Source organism: Pholcus phalangioides, unplaced genomic scaffold (genome assembly GCF_987345545.1).
Source record: "Pholcus phalangioides strain wild (caught in Gottingen) unplaced genomic scaffold, Ppha-v1.0 ptg000016l_1, whole genome shotgun sequence".
In the NCBI taxonomy this organism is placed as follows: domain Eukaryota; kingdom Metazoa; phylum Arthropoda; class Arachnida; order Araneae; family Pholcidae; genus Pholcus; species Pholcus phalangioides.
Genome location: NW_028301609.1, coordinates 16018084 through 16036111, shown reverse-complemented (window position 1 = coordinate 16036111; position 18028 = coordinate 16018084). Strand labels below are relative to the sequence as shown.

Here is an 18028-nt window from a genome sequence, read left to right as displayed (position 1 = left end):
GTATTATATTCAATTAAATATGATGGCTTAACTAATTGAAGAAAAGTTATGTACCAGCTGAATTTCTTAATGCTCCATGAATGTCTTTATTTGTCAAGAAAAACAGCTTAAATTAAGACTTTTCCTGGATTTAATGGCACCTTTCCACTGTGGTAGACAATGATGTAATGATACTGTACCTTGGCTAACAATGATAACTTGTTCTGGAATCACATGAATTAGCAATTTTTTATACATTTCTATGTAAAATCATTCAACCTATTGTTCTAGGAACTACCCAGAATTTTAAAGTACAATGGAACCCCCATTGTAATGCCACCATAGGCAAAAAACACACGAATGAAAAACTTATCTTGGGGCAATGTTTAACAAACTGCAGTACACTCATTGTACACTTTCCAATTATCAATAAATCTGAATGGTTTATTGATGGGGGAAATTCCAATCAATTCAATCCTTTGAATAGGTTGGTTGTTTAGCTTTAAAATCCTTATACACATTCAGGTATTCATGAGAAATGTGCTTTCTAGACCCCCCCCCCCAACCAAATTATTCTTTACAAGTCATTTGCTCCAAACCAGTGATTTCCAAAGTGGGCATTAACGCCCCCGGAGGCGATGGAATGTTCCAAGGGGAGGTAGAAGCTAGGGGTATAACATAGGATTCTATGGGTTAGATTGTGTTGGGATAAAAAATTTCTGAAGGGGGCAATGGGACAAAAAAAAGTTGGGAAATTATGCTCTAAACTGTTATGTTGAGTGATAACAGTGGAGTGAAAAGGATAAATCAACTCCTTTGGAAGAAAAAAAATCAAAATACTATAAGAAAAAATGAAGAAATTTTCTTGGACAATGACACATTGACTGTTTTATACAATCGAACAATAGTTGACGTTATGAATTGCGCTAAACAGGTTTTTCACTTTGTAATACTTATGTGAAAGATTTGTTCACTAAAAATTTATGGGGCAAAGTGGGGCACTATAAGAGGTTCGGCCGTACTGTTAAAAAATAAAAATACTAAGGCCGCTGTGGTGGTTAAGTGGTCATAGTGATGGACTCTCAATGCCTGGATTCGGGTTCAAATCCCACCATGCACGATCTCCCTATCAAAAAGTCTCACCACAAAGAGTAACACCTACACTGGTGCAAATATTAAATCATAATACTTCACTAATCATAACACTTCTAAAATATAAATAAAAGCACTGAAAAATCAAACAATGCAATTTCCACACTCAGATTGTTAGTTACGCATGCACACGTCCAGCACAACTCACTCTGTAGTAATGGTGATAGATCAGAGTTGCGCTCGATTTAAAAAAAAGAAAAAAACACTTAGGAGTGCTACAAAAAATAAAATACAAAATAAATAAGACGATGCTACAAAAATAAATAAGATGATGCGCAGCAAAGGTCCAGAGCACTTAAGTGGCCAGCGACACAATTCCAGATCACTTGGATCCACTAAGCATTTAGAGATCAATAAAATGGCTCTGTAGGGGACTCAATAGGGAGAATGTTAGTTCAGGTGCAACAAACTAGCAAAATGTTTTCGTCGGTTTTGTCACAGCAAGTAAGATGACCCCAAACATAAAGACACCCGAAAGTTATTTTCTGAAGGTTAAAAAAACTGGGTTCAGCTAGTGGGTAATAGGCTCGTCTCCCCCCCCCCTCCCTCCTGTAAACCAGACGTGGCTTGAGCTCTGTCCTGTAAAGTCGGAGTTTCTTAGGAGGTGGTTTTCTATTGCGCACAATGTTAATTACCTAGCCCGACAAGATATAAGAAAGAGTGAAGAAATAAGTGAGAGTGTCCACTCACCAATAAGAAAAGCAGTATCTTCCTACAGAGCGCAATACAGCTCACAACAGTGCTTTACGTTGGGCATGACTGACAGATTTTTCTTTTAAATCGAGCACAACTCAGGTCTATCACCATCTATTGTGCGATTTACTACCTAGTGAGTTGTGCCAGAAATATAACTGTGTTTGTACCTAGCAGTATGAGTGCATATGTAGCGTTGTTTGATTTTTCAGTGCTGCCATCTATATTTCAGAAGTGAAGTGAGTGATGTGTTATGATTTAATTACAATTTGTACTGTTGCTCTGTGGCGAGACTTTTTAAAGGGGAGATCGACTCGTATTCACGCCTTGAATTTGGAAACCACAGAAAATCAACTTCAGCCAACCATTACTGTGGTGATGGTAGGGTTCGAACCCGGAACCTCACGATGCGAGTCAGTCACTTTGACCACTCAACCACCGCTTCTCTTCATTTTTGTTGTGTCTCTTTCCTTTCCCTTCAAACCAGAGCACGCAGATGACACAGTAGCTGTGGGTCATATACTATATTAGTCCTGAGCTAATGCGCCATGCTAGGAAAATACAAATGCGTAGCATGATTACATAACACATTTCTGCAGACGCCGCGAAATGATCCAGTTCGGTTCAAGCGGCGCAAAAAGCCTACTCCTAGGAAAACCCGGATTTAGGGATGAACGCTCATTACGGTATCCCGGAAGCAAAACCTAGTATCTCATGGAACCTCTCGTGTGTGGACAGCTTGCCACCCCCCAACCCCTTTTTTCTCGCTTTTTTGTTTAGGACAACTGATCTGCAAAACAAATTCGCTTTCCCCACTGGACTTCAGTTTCTAGCACTTTGACTAAGGCACGGCAGCGAAAAGATATGCTTGTCATCATCCCCTACTTCAGTGGAACTGAAAAAAATAGCTTTTTCAGAAGCGAGTTGAGATCGGACTAAAGCACATTAAAAAGGGAGGGAGTGGGAAAGCAGTGACATTTTGTGGTTTCTCTGAATTTTCGTAGTGAGATATTGACTGTAAACAAAAGAATGGAGGGATAAAATAGGAATAGTAGGAGAGAATAAGAGTAAAAAAGGACGATTGTGGCAGAAGTAGAAAAATAGAGCATTTCTAAAACATAGGAAAAGTAGCAGCACCACGAGGTCTGAAATGTCATTCCAAGGGGCTTGGTGTGGTACATATGTCATTTTTGCAGATTGGTGACAGTTTCATACCTGAAATATGTTTCTGCTAGCATTTAAAAAAAAATTTAATTTTTTTCCATTAAATACATTGTGCAGAAACATCTGCATTTTTCGTTGTAATTTTTACCAAAAAATAAGTGATTTTACTAAATTTTGTGTGTGTGGCAATTTATATTAATGTCTTTTGTATAAAAAATTGTACTCACTCAGGTGGTTATCTGCAGTTCCACCTATCACGTAACTTTAGGGTATTGCTATGTTTCATAGGCAGCTTTGGTAAATTTATATTTTAAAAAAAAAAAAACATCCCTGACTCTTGACTTAATGACTCTAGTAACTCAAGATAACAGTATATTTCACTCCACAATAAAGTTATGTGAACATGTGATAAGGCAAGACTTTAAAAAAAAAGAAAAAAAAGATACCTTTGATTTGAATTTTTGGTCTTGAATTTCTTCTTGAAGATCTTTGGTCACTACTCATAGAATGCGCTCTGGTCACATAATTCCCATTCAGACCTACAATATGGCAAATGATGAATTTCACATTATACTCCAAGTTGTAATTTTGCTCAGAGGTGGGTGGGGACAATGTATACCAGGGTTCCAAGTTTCAAGGCTTCCTCCCTCCCTCCCTCCCTCCCAAGTAAAGTAATTATGTTAAGATTAACTGTGTCAGAACTACAGTAAAACCTCGTTAAGTCGTCACTGCGGTTAAGTGGTCATTTTTCTTCAAGCCCTTCCAGCGCTCATAGACAACAATGTTATTAAACCCTCGTTTACTTGTCGCTAATTTCGGTTAACTCATCACTATGAAAAAGTTTGCGAAAGAGGAACAAACTATTTTTATTGCTACCATTAAAAATAGAGCTTATTAACAACATTGTCATATGCTTAAAAGTCACCATAAAATCCTATATACCCAAACAGAACAGTTTAAGTAACAATAGTTACGCTGCGGAAGTTAATTTGCTGACTAAGGTTTTTCGAGACTGTTCAAGCTAGATCTCATTTCTGCATGGGCTCTACTGGAGAAACTGCAAGACACCCAGGCTCTGTTGCAAGAAGCAACGTTAGCACTTTGCTCCCATCCCCGGAAGGGGGGGGGGGGTGATCAGGGCATCACCGGCAAAACCAAAATTTATTGATAATCAAAGATTGTATATAGTGCAAGGAAATCAAAAATTATGTGAATCGAAGAATCAAATTAATCAAGTTTGTCAAATCAACTAAATCAAAGTGCAATGGCTGTGGATAATAAATTATCATAGAAAGCATGGACTCTACTAATTTAGGGCTTGAAATTTATACACAATATTTTTGTCAAAAAAAAATCAGTCATTCTTTCCCAAGTTGCGGTCTTCTGTTTACTTTTCCTGCCCAGGGCCTCTCCACCAAGTCAAAAGTGTTCTAGTTGTATCATGAACTACTGGTGAAAAATTAAAAAACTAAAATTAAATTTGATGTATATATGTAAAATTAATGTGCAATAGTGTGTGTCTATTACGAAGAAAAGCTACCTATTCTAACAGTTGCTCTGTTAATCTAAATTAAAAATTGCTAGTATATAAATCAAAGTGTACAGTACATTTTACCACAATAATTTAGGTAATAAAGATAAAAAAAGTAAAAAATTGTCATTTTTTCTTCTTTTGCAATCTGTAAATTTGATTAATATTGTTATTTTGATTCATACTTCAATAAATTTCATATTACAATTAATACTTTAAATTTATACAATTTTCACAACATTGCACATTAAAACAGACGACACTCCACTTAAGTCGTCACTCCGCTTAAGCTGTCATAATTTTTCGATAACTTGAGGTGACGACTTATCGAGGTTTTACTTTATATATATCCAGAAATAAACCTATATATTTTTAAGGAACTGATCCAGAAAAATCACTTCTATATATATAATATACACTCATTGCCATAAAAATTTGCGCACCAAGAAATAATTGTGGGATCGAAACGAAAGTTGGCCTGAAGGTACATGTCGGGCAGATATGCAAATTATTAGAAATGCAGCGTGATTGCGCATTGCGTAATGCCACTAGAGGGCATTGAACTTCGTTCTCCTTGGAGTATAAAACAGGTAAGCAGAGCGTATTTAATCGTTTGCAAAGAAAATGCTGAGGTAGACATGCCGTTACGCCGCCGTCGAAGACCATATGAGCAGTTGTCAGAGTTCGATAAGGGAAGAATCATCGGGATGATGGAAGCTGGGTGGTCAGCTAGGCGAGTAGCTCGTCAACTAGGCCGTTCTGATTTTACTGTGAGGAGGTGGTGGGACCAGTGGACAGAAGAGACATCATTTACACAGCGACCAGGTTCAGGACGCCCTCGACAGACCAGTCGTCGAGAAGACCGTCACATCATCCGAAACGCACGCGTAGAGTCAACTGCCTCATTGGCCGCTATTCAGACACAGGCAGCAGCTTCACTACGGGCCCCTGTGTCTTCCCGAACCATCGCAAGGCGCCTGGCTGAAGGACACCTGGTATCGCGGCGCCCATTACGTGTGCTGCCAATGACACCCACCCACCAACGCCTCCGTTTGGCGTGGTGTCAAGCACGACGGGATTGGACTGCAACGGAATGGAACCAGGTCGTCTTCAGCGACGAATCGAGATTCAACTTGAGCAGTGATGACAATCGTGTTCGTGTGTGGAGGCCCCGTGGTGAACGCTTCAATCCTGCCTTCGCTTTACAGCGACACACCGCTCCCACAGCTGGTGTCATGGTGTGGGGTGCTATTGCTTACGATACACTGTCACCCCTAATATTGATCCATGTCACAATGACAGCCCAGCGGTACGTCCATAACGTCTTTCAGCCACATGTGTTGCCACTCGTGGCAGGGCTCCGTGGAGCCATCTTTCAACAAGACAGTGCTAGGCCACACTCAGCAAGGATGTCACAAAACTGCCTCCGCCACATTACCACGCTTCCCTGGCCTGCTCTATCACCAGATTTGTCACCAATCGAGCATATCTGGGATCATTTGGGACGGCAAGTTAGACACCCTACGAGGTTGGTCGAACTAGAGGCGCATTTACAGCAACTGTGGAACGAGATGTCTCAGGACATCATACGGAACTTGTATGCCTCAATGCCCGCTCGTATCGCATCGTGCATTCGCGCTAGAGGGGGTCCAACAGAGTACTAAAACTTCTGTTCATCTGTACTTTTTTCTGCAATAAATGATCCTTTTTCTTGGATTTTCTAATCACTTACTTATATCAACGTAGTACTTACATGTGTAAAATTTTGTTTCATTTTGACGACTTCTTCTGGGTGCGCAAATTTTTATGGCAATGAGTGTATATATTTGAATCCCATTTTAAAAATCCTTTCATAGGAACGATTAAAAACCTAGAATTCCTTCACTTTTGATCATTTTTGTCGCCCCACGGTCATTTTCTGCACACGAGGGCTAATTAGACCGGGACCTACAATTTTTTGCCGATTCCGAACGGCAGGCTTGTTTTTCATACTCATCGAGAGGTTGGTACGCTAACCCCTCGATGGGGGACTTCCTGCAGTAGCAATTTTTGCTGCGGTCAAGTCGCCGTTTTTTGTTGTACCCCTGTGTCTGGAAAGTTTTCTGACAAGGACGAAACGGGTATCGAACTCGCGACACCTCTAAACATCCTTTTGGTACTTTAGACGAGCATCTTATCGACCGGGCTACCGCGCCCCAGAATTCCTTCACAACGAAGTGATTTCTCCGGTCTCTAGTTCATTATAACAGGATTCGACTGTATAACTGATTTTGTCTGTCCGTGTGTGTGTTCTCTATACAAATCTACAATTTTAGACCTATTGTTGATAAATTTTACATATACACGAAATAGGTTCTGACTTGAAAGACAAGCTACTTTAAGTTCCTTAGAGCTGGGCAAATGCAAAATGGACAAAAAAACTGTCGGGCAACAATAGTTCCTGGGCCTCAACAATCACTTTTGTAAAGTTTACTTTGATCACTGTGGTTCCCTAGCAAATGTGTCTCATGTATGCCTTTACAATGGTTTGTCACTTCTTTAATGCTGTCAGTATTATGTATATATTAGTTTATCCCTTTATAATGGTTTGCCACTTTTTTAATCCTCTTAGTAATTGAAAAAAAAACCTGGCCAACGCCCAGACGTGCAAATTTTGGAATCCAGAAATCAGGAGATCACCCCGAGGTGGTACCCCCTCCCCCTCCCTCAACGGCACTCAGACTCGATCAAAAAAAGTTAATAAATTAAGACAAAGTTCCATTATCCCCCCCCCCCAAGGCAGGTTCTCCATTGCCCCTGAGCAGAATATAATTTCACGTCAGTCTTTCCATGCAGAATTGAAGAAATCACATCTATATACTGTTCATAAAACATAAGTTTCCTTTCGCAGATGCTATCAGTGATAGATAATCTTGGATATATGAATTCTTAAGTTTTATATTTAGCTTTATATATATATAGCTTAAAGTTTTGTATTTTCTTTCTGAAGGCATTTAATCGGAGGAAACAATTTAAAAACTTCAAAATACAAAGCTTCTGACGAAAAAACTTGTGTTTACAGCACGGCTGTCAATGGAATACAACAACAATTAAACAGGAACTTCTGCAACCAAGGTCATGTCCCTAATAAATGATTGCTGATAAATGCTACGTAAACAAAGTCACGTCTTTGCCAGTTGCTTAAATGTGGTCACCATGACTTTTTTTACAGCTGCTCGATGGAAATGACCACAGCTGTCCTCTATGTGTTTTCCTTAACGACGATGACAGTCATTTATGTTGCAATGTAAAAGCTCGCATAAACTCTAATTTTCTGCCAAAATCTGGAGAAATTAACAAATCCTGAGAGCAGGAGGAAGGATGAAAAATTCGGAGTCTCCCGCCTAAATCCGGAAAGTTGAAAAGTCTGAGTCACCAGGTATTATATCTAGTGTCTCATAAAAGTTGTGAAAAAAAACTAGTATACTCACAATTATTGTAACTATTAATATACAGAAACTGCTTACTATTCTAAGCCTTATTATAAAATGCATTAAGATATTTACCGCCCTTCATTAGAACCACTGTTAAAAATTCTACTTGAGAACTAGATGAAGTGAACAATTATAAAGCACACTTCAAGTATATCATGTTTCTCTTTGTCTCCAATGTGTGTTTATATATTAAAATACTATAATTTCTATGTGTGTGTGTGTGTGTGTATATCATTTTTAGATTAAATTAATTTCAATTATGAATATTGCAATTTTAACATATAATGCTTCCAAATTCCATTTCTTACCACCTTCAACTTTGTGATTTTTCATTTATAAACTAACTATAATACCTGGTAATGCCCGGGTTTTCTTCGATTTTTTGGGAGGATTGATAATGTGACCAACCATTATAAAGTAATAAACTATTATAAATAATATAGGCAATATTAAAGAAGCGACAAGGCATAAGCATGTCTGAAACCAGAGTAAACATTCTGAATGTGATTGTTGGGGCCCAAGAACCATTGTTGCCTGATGGTTTTTTGACCGTTTGTCTTGCTCTCACGAACTTTCAAAGTAGCGTATGGTTCAATCCCAGTCCTGTTTGGTATATGCGCAAAATTTGGGGACGATCGGTTTAAAATTGTAGATTTGTATAAAGAACAAACATACATATATTTCACATTTATACATAAGATGAATTTTATCAATCCATATATATATATAAATTGATTTTCTGTGTGTGTGTGTGTGTGTGTGTGTGTGTGTGTGTGTGTGTGTGTGTGTGTGTGTGTGTGTGTTCTCTATACAAATTTACAATTTTAGATCGATCGTCAGCAAATTTTGCACATATACCTAATGGCAGGGTTGGTAAAAAAAAACAAAAACTGGGTTTTTTTTATTTAAACCGGTTTTGTTTTAAATAGTATTAACATTAAAGACATTAAATAAAGGATTTAGCAATAAATATTCTATTAGTCTTTCTAGCAGGGTTGGTAAAAAAACCAAAAAACCGGGTTTTTTGGTTTAAACCAGGTTTTTTTGTTTTATATAGTATTAACATTAAAAACAATGAAATTTCTGAAAAATTATTCAAACTTCTACTAATTAATTGAAATAAAATGTTTATTAATGGTAATTAACACTATTCTTATATTAATCAATAAATATTTCTTACATTTTAACAAAAACCAACTTTTGCAATTTAATTATTTTTTGCTTTACTCAATGGATTACTTCGTGTTTGAAAATTCTTTTTTATTAATCACATAATATAAAGATGTTTTCTCCAGTTACTTTCAGTATGCTTAATTAGGAAGCTATTTTGCAAAAACTACAATAAAAATTAGGTGAATATACTGTATTTAATGAAGCATAAATAATGCAGATTAATTAGCAATGATTTAAGATATACAGGGTGATTATAACTACGGTTCTGATTTCAAAACACTGTAAAAAAAGAACGATTATCAGAATGACTTGAAAATTGACATGAATATTCCTGAAAAAATGTAATTTCATTTGGTAAAGGGGAAAAAATACTTTAAAATGTAAAATTAATAACATCATGCAACACGTGGGAAATGTGCTCGCAGAATGGAAACGATAGCCAGTCATGGCAAAATGATACCTTAATTATAGCATTGCACGATTTCATAATTCATGGAAACATCACAAAAAACAAAGTAATCGAACGAATAACTACAACTTACTTAAGAAATGTTAAATATGTTGTCCACCGTGTTCTGGCTACGAGGCTGAAAGCACAAAAATTCTTGTTCAACAACAGATCAGAGTATGCCATGGTTATGATGTGGATGTGCTTGCAATTCAGCTTTATTAAATCAAATGCGCTCCCACGTTAATGTTCCTGAGGTATTTCTAACATATAGGGGATGTGTTAGAGATTGCAATTCATTAAAGTTTACAATCTGACCACTGTTTATGACATTTTGAGGTACCCCCTACAGCCAGAAGTTGTAAGAGTTAAGGTGCATCCTGTCAAAATGGGTCTTCAGCAGCTGCTTTGCTGGTATTGCAATATGCATCTTGATAGAAGTTCTATCCACACACTGATGCCGTGGAAGTGCCGAAATGATATGGTTGCACAAAATAGATTATATTGCTGGCCAAGTACAGCATCATCTACTTGAACATTTTTGCACCATGAAATTTCCATTTCTTCAACAGCATCCATGCAAATTTTCAAGTCATTCTGACCAGTACTTATTGTATAGTTTTGGAATCAAAACTTTAATTATAATCACCCTGTATATAGCTGATTATTTTTCATAAATCTGTTACTACTATACAGTAGAACTTTGCTTAACCATGAAAGTATAAAAACTGTTGAATATTAAGGCTGGGTGATATACAGTGTGAGATGTGCTACTTCTTATGGGAAAGAAAATTGAAATATCTGTTCGTAATAGTACACTAGTCTTTGTCCTTCAAGGACAGCTGGTGTCTATTGGATTATAGGACCACCTGTCCCTAGCATGATGGTGTCACTACTGTTGCTGCTTCTTTGTGAAGGAAAAAAGAAACCTGTGAGATAATACACCATTACATTTAGATGTGTGATGCAATCTTTATTCATGAATTTGCTAAAGATAGAACATCAGAATGTAGCAAAAGGTTAGAAAATGTAAGAATGAGAAATTTTGAAAACTTCATATGAAATATATATATATTCTGGCCACTTTTATGAGACTTTTTGAAAAAAAACCCACTTATAAAATCTTGTTATTTAACGATATACCATCAGAATGTATCCCAAGGTATTAAAATGTGGTAAAAATGAAAAATTTTGGCTAATAACAAACCAATATGATATTTTTCAGGGGGGGGGGGGGAATTATACTTAGGCCACTTTGATTTTTTGAAAAAAACCAAACTGGGTTTTTACAAAAACCACTTGGTTTTCATGGTGTGTTTTAAACCAACGTGTTTTAAACAAAACAACCCTGCCAAATAGGATTCCATGGAGGTGCCTTGAAAAGTTAGGAACCCCAGAAAACTTCACGGTCCAAATCTCCCCTTTAAAAAGTCTTGCCACAGAGAGCAACAGACCAACAAAAAGTACAAATGTAATTCAATCACAACACAACACTCACTTCACTTCTGAAATATGGATGGCAGCACTGAAAATATAACACTACATATGCACTCACACTGTTAGGTACACACACACAGTTACACTTCCGGCACAGCTCACTTGGTAGTAAATCGCACAATAGATGGTGATAGACCTGAGTTGTGGTCGGTTTGAAAGAAAGAATAACACCAGTGGGAAGCATTTCGTGCAAAGTGGAATGATGCTGCTGATCACATCGCGAACACCTGAATCACAATGAGCATTGTTCACAAGGCAGTTAGATTTATCAACGCTTTTTCCCTCTGCCACTGAGCAGGAATTGAATATCTGACACTTATGTAGCACGTGAGATCTGTTGCATAATGGACAGCTTTTGATGGTACTGCTAGGTGACAATGTTGATTTCTGTGGCACCTTGATTCCACTTGCTGACCTTTCAGAATTGAAGACCTCAAGGGCAGCACATCTTGAATTGAGAAACTACTCGAAGTTTCTGAACTTTGAAAAATCTTGTTCTGTTGTCTTTTGAGCCCAAAGCTGTCGTGTTTCCAGATCAACCTTTTCAAGCAAGATTTGAATGACCCAAATGTCCAGAGTAACAGCTTCATCATAAATAGCAAGCGAACTTAAAATAATCTCATCCGAAGTATCGGCAATGTGTTTCAGCTTTGGTTCATCAGGAGTAAAAACTGGTTGCTGCTTGAGAAACGTGTTTACCTGAGACAAAACTATGACCTTCTGATCAAAACAAAGAAAGAATTTTCCCCACGCTCCTACGTAAGTGGTCTCTGACACTGGTATGTGTTTGATCAGTGCTGCTACAGCACCCTCCAAGAGGCCCTTCAAGTAGCTGAATTTCTGGACATTTGTCAAATGCATTTGTGAATCATCGACTCGTAAAGGTCCTTAAAATTGCTCCAGTGTACATACGACCCCCGTGAATGATGAAATGTTCATGCGAGGCAAATGAATGCCTCTTACCTCAGTAGAAGTAGGAGACAGTGAACATGTCATAAACTGTGAAAGCACTCATTGTTGTTTCTCCAGCTACAGCAGAATTACAGTACAGGTGTCCGCGTTGGAAAACTCAACTGTTGTCGTGGGCACCTCTGCCATGGCAGCCAGAGCTTATCTCAATTTAGCTTTTATTGAAAGATACACTATTCTTCCATCTGGTCCATTTCCGATAATTCCTCGTCTAGCCATCCATCAAGGGGAACAAATTTGTCAAAGCCATTCTCAAACCTTTCCAATCTAGTCTTGATGTCCTCGTCATCAAACCCGGTTGCACTAATGAAATGTTGGATTCTTGTGATCGAGGCCTTAGCTCTACCTTGATGAGCGACAATGTCCTTAGTTGACATATGAGGGCTACAATATGCAGCAAGTCCCTGGTTGGGTGCCAAAAATATATATGTGGATGACCAACATGCCAATATATATGGAGAACGCAAGATTTTAATTAATAAAATGGAATAAATGGAATAGCTTACCCCGGAGGTAGTAAATTGTAACACAATTGACACGTTTAAAAAGGAATACAATAAACATGTTGAGGTAAATCGAGAAGCTATCCATACTTGGAATAAGACAACCTTAAGTATTCTTTATAGGCATTGTATAATATTTTATCACGTGTATATATTGTTTATAATTTTTATTAATTGCATTTTTAATTGGGTTGCTGTATTTTTGAAATATATGACATCCATATTTTTTATGGGCATCTTTTTCTCAGCCACCTCGTTGGGCATTTTGACTGTTGTGGCGTTGTATTTGCATTTGCATAGCTGCCAACTTTTGAAAATGAAAATTCGGGAGATTTTCGCGCACACCCGTATTTTATGCTAAAACCACTCCCTAATAAATACAATAGGGATTTTTCCAAATAAAATAGGGATTTTCCAAACATAAAAGTTGAAGCGTAGGGAATAAAATCCCTACTCAAAAACTGAAGTCAAATTAAAATAGGGATTTTACACACATGGAAGTTAAACCCTTGGGAATAAAATTCCTACGCAAAAAACAAGTGAAATCAGAGGTCAAAACTTCAATGATGTAAAGATAAATATTGTGTTCAATCAGAAACGCTGTGAACAAACATTCTCCGCGAATGACCCCAAAATCATCGGAAGATGAAGGAAAACACCGCCAATTTTTGAAGAACACTGACTTTTTGTGACACTTGCTCGATGCTTTTTTTTTCATTTCACATGAGTGATGATGGCAGTCTTTCCATGACCAATGTTTATGTCCGTACCACAACTTGTACAAAAAGGAAAAGTCAGCCCTCTTCTGGAACGTTTGATGAAAGGAAATTCATCGGAATAAGTATCTTTAAAATTGATTAAATATGTTTTTGCTTATCATTATTCATGCTTTGTTATATCGCACGTACGTAACTTCAACAAAAGAAATTTTGACCACATGTGCATCACCATAATCTTCAATTATTATCCAGGACTATTGGCTGCTAAGCCATTTCCCTGCACGATAAGACAAACAACTTTCTTGTTACCATCAGAGGGTTTGTAAAACTTCCTTAAAAAGGGAATTTCCCCATTTACGACATGTGACGTCATTTCGAAAGGGAAAAAAAAGAGGCTTCATGCCCCACAAGAAATTCCTTAGGGATTGTTTTCATAAGCGGGGATTTTTTTAATGAAGTAGGGAATTTTTAGGGACAATTAGGGATTTTCGTAAAAATTCGGGAGATTTAAGAACATTTCGGGAGATCGAGCGATGAAGATAAAATTCGGGAGACTTGGCAGCTATGCATTTGTATTTATTTAGACATCAGCAAAGGTACGACTGCCTCGAGCCAATACAAACATCTGCTTCAAAAGGCAGGAAAAGTAACAGGTAATAATTGTAAGCGGTGCCATCTAGTGGCAATATATGAAAAATACTAGAGTTACATACATACTCAAACAGTAACATTGTTATATAGGTCATTATCATTATAGAGGGTATCATTATACATGCTTTTCACTGTATCTAAGGGCCAAATTTTTCAGTTGGAATTAGAAATCGTGATGGAAAATGCCAGTTTGTTTTATTTGATTTTTTTTTAAGTTTTGTTACAACACGGCACTTGAGACAGATGCAGAGGGAAAAAGCAGCAGAATAAAAAATGCAGACACTTTTTTTTAGATCTTTTTCAAATACCTAGAAAACTGATAATTTCAAAAATTATGTTCTCTTCAGATTTTGATATTAATTGCACAGAGTACCTTATGTTTTTGGCATATAATCATTGGAATATACATAGAAAAAGATGCAGTTTCTTAAAGTAGTGAAATTCACATCTGTGGATTACACTGAAAATTTTAGTTTCTAAATATCAATTCACGTGAGTTCCTGGAAATTTCCTCAAGCCCTGATACAGCAGTATAAAACGTCATATATGTGAGAAATATGACCGGACATAAAATTTCATACACTATACAGGTGTTTCACTGTAACAATTCAATGTGTATGAATTATGGAATTTTTTAAAGCTCTGTTTAACTTATTGTAAATCCAAATTGAATGAATATGTGTGCATCATTATTCAGAGTAGATGTAGGTTAAATGTCAGAGAAACTTACATACAAACAAATGTCATTAAATAAAAATATTACAAACCATGTCTCCGAGAACGCTTAGCAGCTTCATCTTTCTTCTGACATTTTGAGCAAAGCCACTCGCCTCTTGGGATACGTTTCATACCAATACACTCTGGATGATATACTTTTGGACACCCATCACAGCAAACAACTGTGCCAGGACCTCCGCACACTTCACAAACCTCTAAGAATACTTCCGTTTTTAACTCATCGCCACTATCAACTGTATTGTCATCTTCCTCTTCTTCTTCATCCTCTTCACTTTCATCTGTAGATTCTTCTTCTTCACAGCTTTCATCTTCATCACTAAAAAGGGGAAGGGAAATCAAATTAGTTGAAATAAGGAGAAAATCCAAAACAGTTTTTTTTCTGTATATATCCCTAGCATATTTCTGTATCACTAGAATATGGTCCTCGGGTGCTGGGCTTGTTGTGCAATGATAACTTTCTGCTTCAACTCACCCCCTCTGGAGTAGCAGGCAGTAAATCAGCGATAGGTCTAAATTGTTGTCGGTTACTCCATGTCCATGCATCATTCAAGTAACTCATGCAGTATTCTGTTCATACTGTAGATAGGGTCAACATTATTTCAATTACTACAAACAGATACTTATGTGACTCAAATATGAAAACATTTTATGACAGTTAAATGGTGAAAATTTTTTGTGAAAATTCAAGGCATGCGTGTAACCCTCTGAACTGTTCAGTGCAGGAGAAAAGCTAAAATGATTTCAGACCTGCAAACTTTATTTACTGTAGAATTCAAATCAGGCTGACGTATTGCAATGCAGAAATTAAAACATCGCTGAGTCATACCTGGGTTTAAAGAACTTTTGCCAGTGAATACATCATATATTTCAATTTGTAAAGCCCTGGTGATAGTATTAATGTTTTGATCACCACTTCAATGAAAATCACACCTATTCTATTATCTACTATTGCCTAATGGTGACCACAACTCTTTTTCTGAAACACATTAACCTTGATTCATTGTCATTGCAAATGAGCATTGAACTTCTCTATCGCTAATATCTGAAGTTAATGATTGTATTACTACACTTTCTTACATACAGCTAATAGATACTGCATTTAATGTTTCAGGAGCTGTCATAATTTTTTTAACCCACAGAACACTTTGAAAAAGACAAATTTTGCAGGAAGATGAGATACTAAAGGTTTTTTAATTTACACAACCAACATAAGTTTTAGTTGACTAAAGCTGACGTCTATTATGACGTCTATTCAAAAAGCCTCATAACTGGGAGGATGGAAAAAAATGACAAACCATTATAAAGGTATAAACTATTGTGCATATATATGGCAGCATTAAAATGATGACAAATCATTGTAAAGTATCATATATAAACTGAAGAGCCAAAAAAACTGATACGGGCATGCGTACGCAAATAAAGAGATATGAAACTAATCAGAGTACGGTGCTGCGGTCGGCAACGCCTATATAACACAACAAGTGTCTGGCATAGTTGTTGGATCGGTTACTGCTGCTAAAATGGCAGGTTACAGAGATTTAAGTGAGTTTGAATGTGGTGTTATAGTCGGCGCACGAGAGATGGGACATAGCAACTCCGAGGTAGTGATGAAATTTGGATTTTCACGTACGACCATTTCACAAGTATATCGGGAATCCGGTAAAAAATTAAATCTACGACATCGCTGCGGCCGGAAAGAGATCATGCAAGAACGGGACCAACGACGACTGACGAGAATCATTAAATGTGACAGATGTGCAACCCTTCCGCAAATTGCTGCATATTTCAGTGCTGGGCCATCAACAAGTGTCAGCGTGCGAACCATTCAACGAAACATCATCGATATGGGTTTTCAGAGCCGAAGGCCCACTCGTGTACCCTTGATGACAGCACGACACAAAGCTTTACGTCTCGCCTGGGCCCGACAACACTGACTTTGGACTGTTGAGGACTGGAAACACGTTGCCTGGTCTGACGAGTCTCGGTTAAAATTGCTTCGAGCTGATGGACGTGTACGGGTATGGAGACAACCTCATGAATCCATGGACCCTACATGTCAACAGGGAACTGTTCAAGCTGGTGGAGGCTCTGTGATGGTATGGGGCATGTGCAGTTGGTGTGATATGGGACCCCTGATACGTCTGACAGGTGACAGGTACGTAAACATCCTGTCTGATCACCTGCACTCATTCATGTCCATTGTGCATTCCGACGGATTTGGACAATTTCAGCAGGACAATGCGACACCCCACACGTCCAGAATTGCTACAAAGTGGCTCCAGGAACACTCTTCTGACTTTAGACACTTCCGCTGGGCACCAAAATCCCCATACATGAACATTATTGAACATATCTGGAATGCCTTGCAACGTGCTGTTCAGAAGAGATCTCCACCCCCTCTTACTCCTACGGATTTATGGACAGCTCTGCAGGATTCATGGTGTCAATTACCTCCAGCACTACTTCAGACATTAGTCGAGTCCATACCACGTCGTGTTGCAGCACTTCTGCGGGCCTCAGGAAAAGGATTTTGATGGGAACATGAGTTGATCAGGCTTAATTATACAGGGTGGGCATAAAGGTTGCCCTGATTTGGTGGAGGGGTTACTCTGCCTGTACAATATATAGATCAGTATAACTGGAGTTGGTTTCTGTTGTATCGACCAATGCTTTCCTTCTGTCACTGCGACGATTCATGGTGAGGGAAAGACTGCATGCAATATATTCCAATAATACCAACTTCAGGGTCACTGAATAATTTCAGTGCTATAGACTGGGAGAAAATAGCTGAACATTCTTCCACACAGCATATTAGATGGAAATTCAATCCTCCCATTGCAGCATGGTGGGAGTGGCTGGTGGGGGAAAGGCTAGTGCGCACATTGAAAGAACTGCTCAGACACACCTTGGAAGAGCTGTCAACAGTGTGACTGAGTCAGTCATAAATTTGAAACCCCTTAGTTATGTATCGGAAAGTACTGAAGATTTCACCCCCACCATAACACCTGCAATGTTTCTAAACTATAACATGGTTTACGGTGTGTATGAGTGTGAAGCTACCAGCCTCCAAGAGAAACGAGAATCCAATACTGACAGAAAGTGTCAAACGATTTATGACACCGGTTTTGTGAAGAATATTTGGGTCTACTAATTCAAAGAAAGAAGAAAATAACTCAGTTGAAAGTTGGGGACGAATCAAAAAAAAAGAATGAATTGGCCTTTGGCAAAAATCACTCAGCTGATTCCAGGGAAAGAGAAAAATAAGAACTGACGCAGTGGAGTCTCAATCTCGAATATTAATACAAGTCCAGTACAAAGAATTTTTCCATTGGAAAAAC

At 37.9% G+C, this 18028-nt stretch overlaps 1 protein-coding gene across 4 annotated transcripts in view; it reads right to left on the bottom strand.

Annotated features, from left to right (window-relative positions):
• Acf (ATP-dependent chromatin assembly factor large subunit) overlaps positions 1–18028 on the bottom strand; it is a 177806-nt gene that overhangs the window by 18023 nt on the left and 141755 nt on the right. For all 4 annotated transcript variants that reach the window (XM_089245722.1, XM_089245720.1, XM_089245721.1 and 1 more), the window contains 2 exons: positions 14720–15006; positions 3435–3527 (listed from right to left, as the gene is read on the bottom strand). In XM_089245722.1, coding sequence (XP_089101848.1) covers positions 3435–3527; positions 14720–15006 — 380 coding nt within the window. The remainder of the gene's footprint in view (positions 1–3434; positions 3528–14719; positions 15007–18028) is intronic.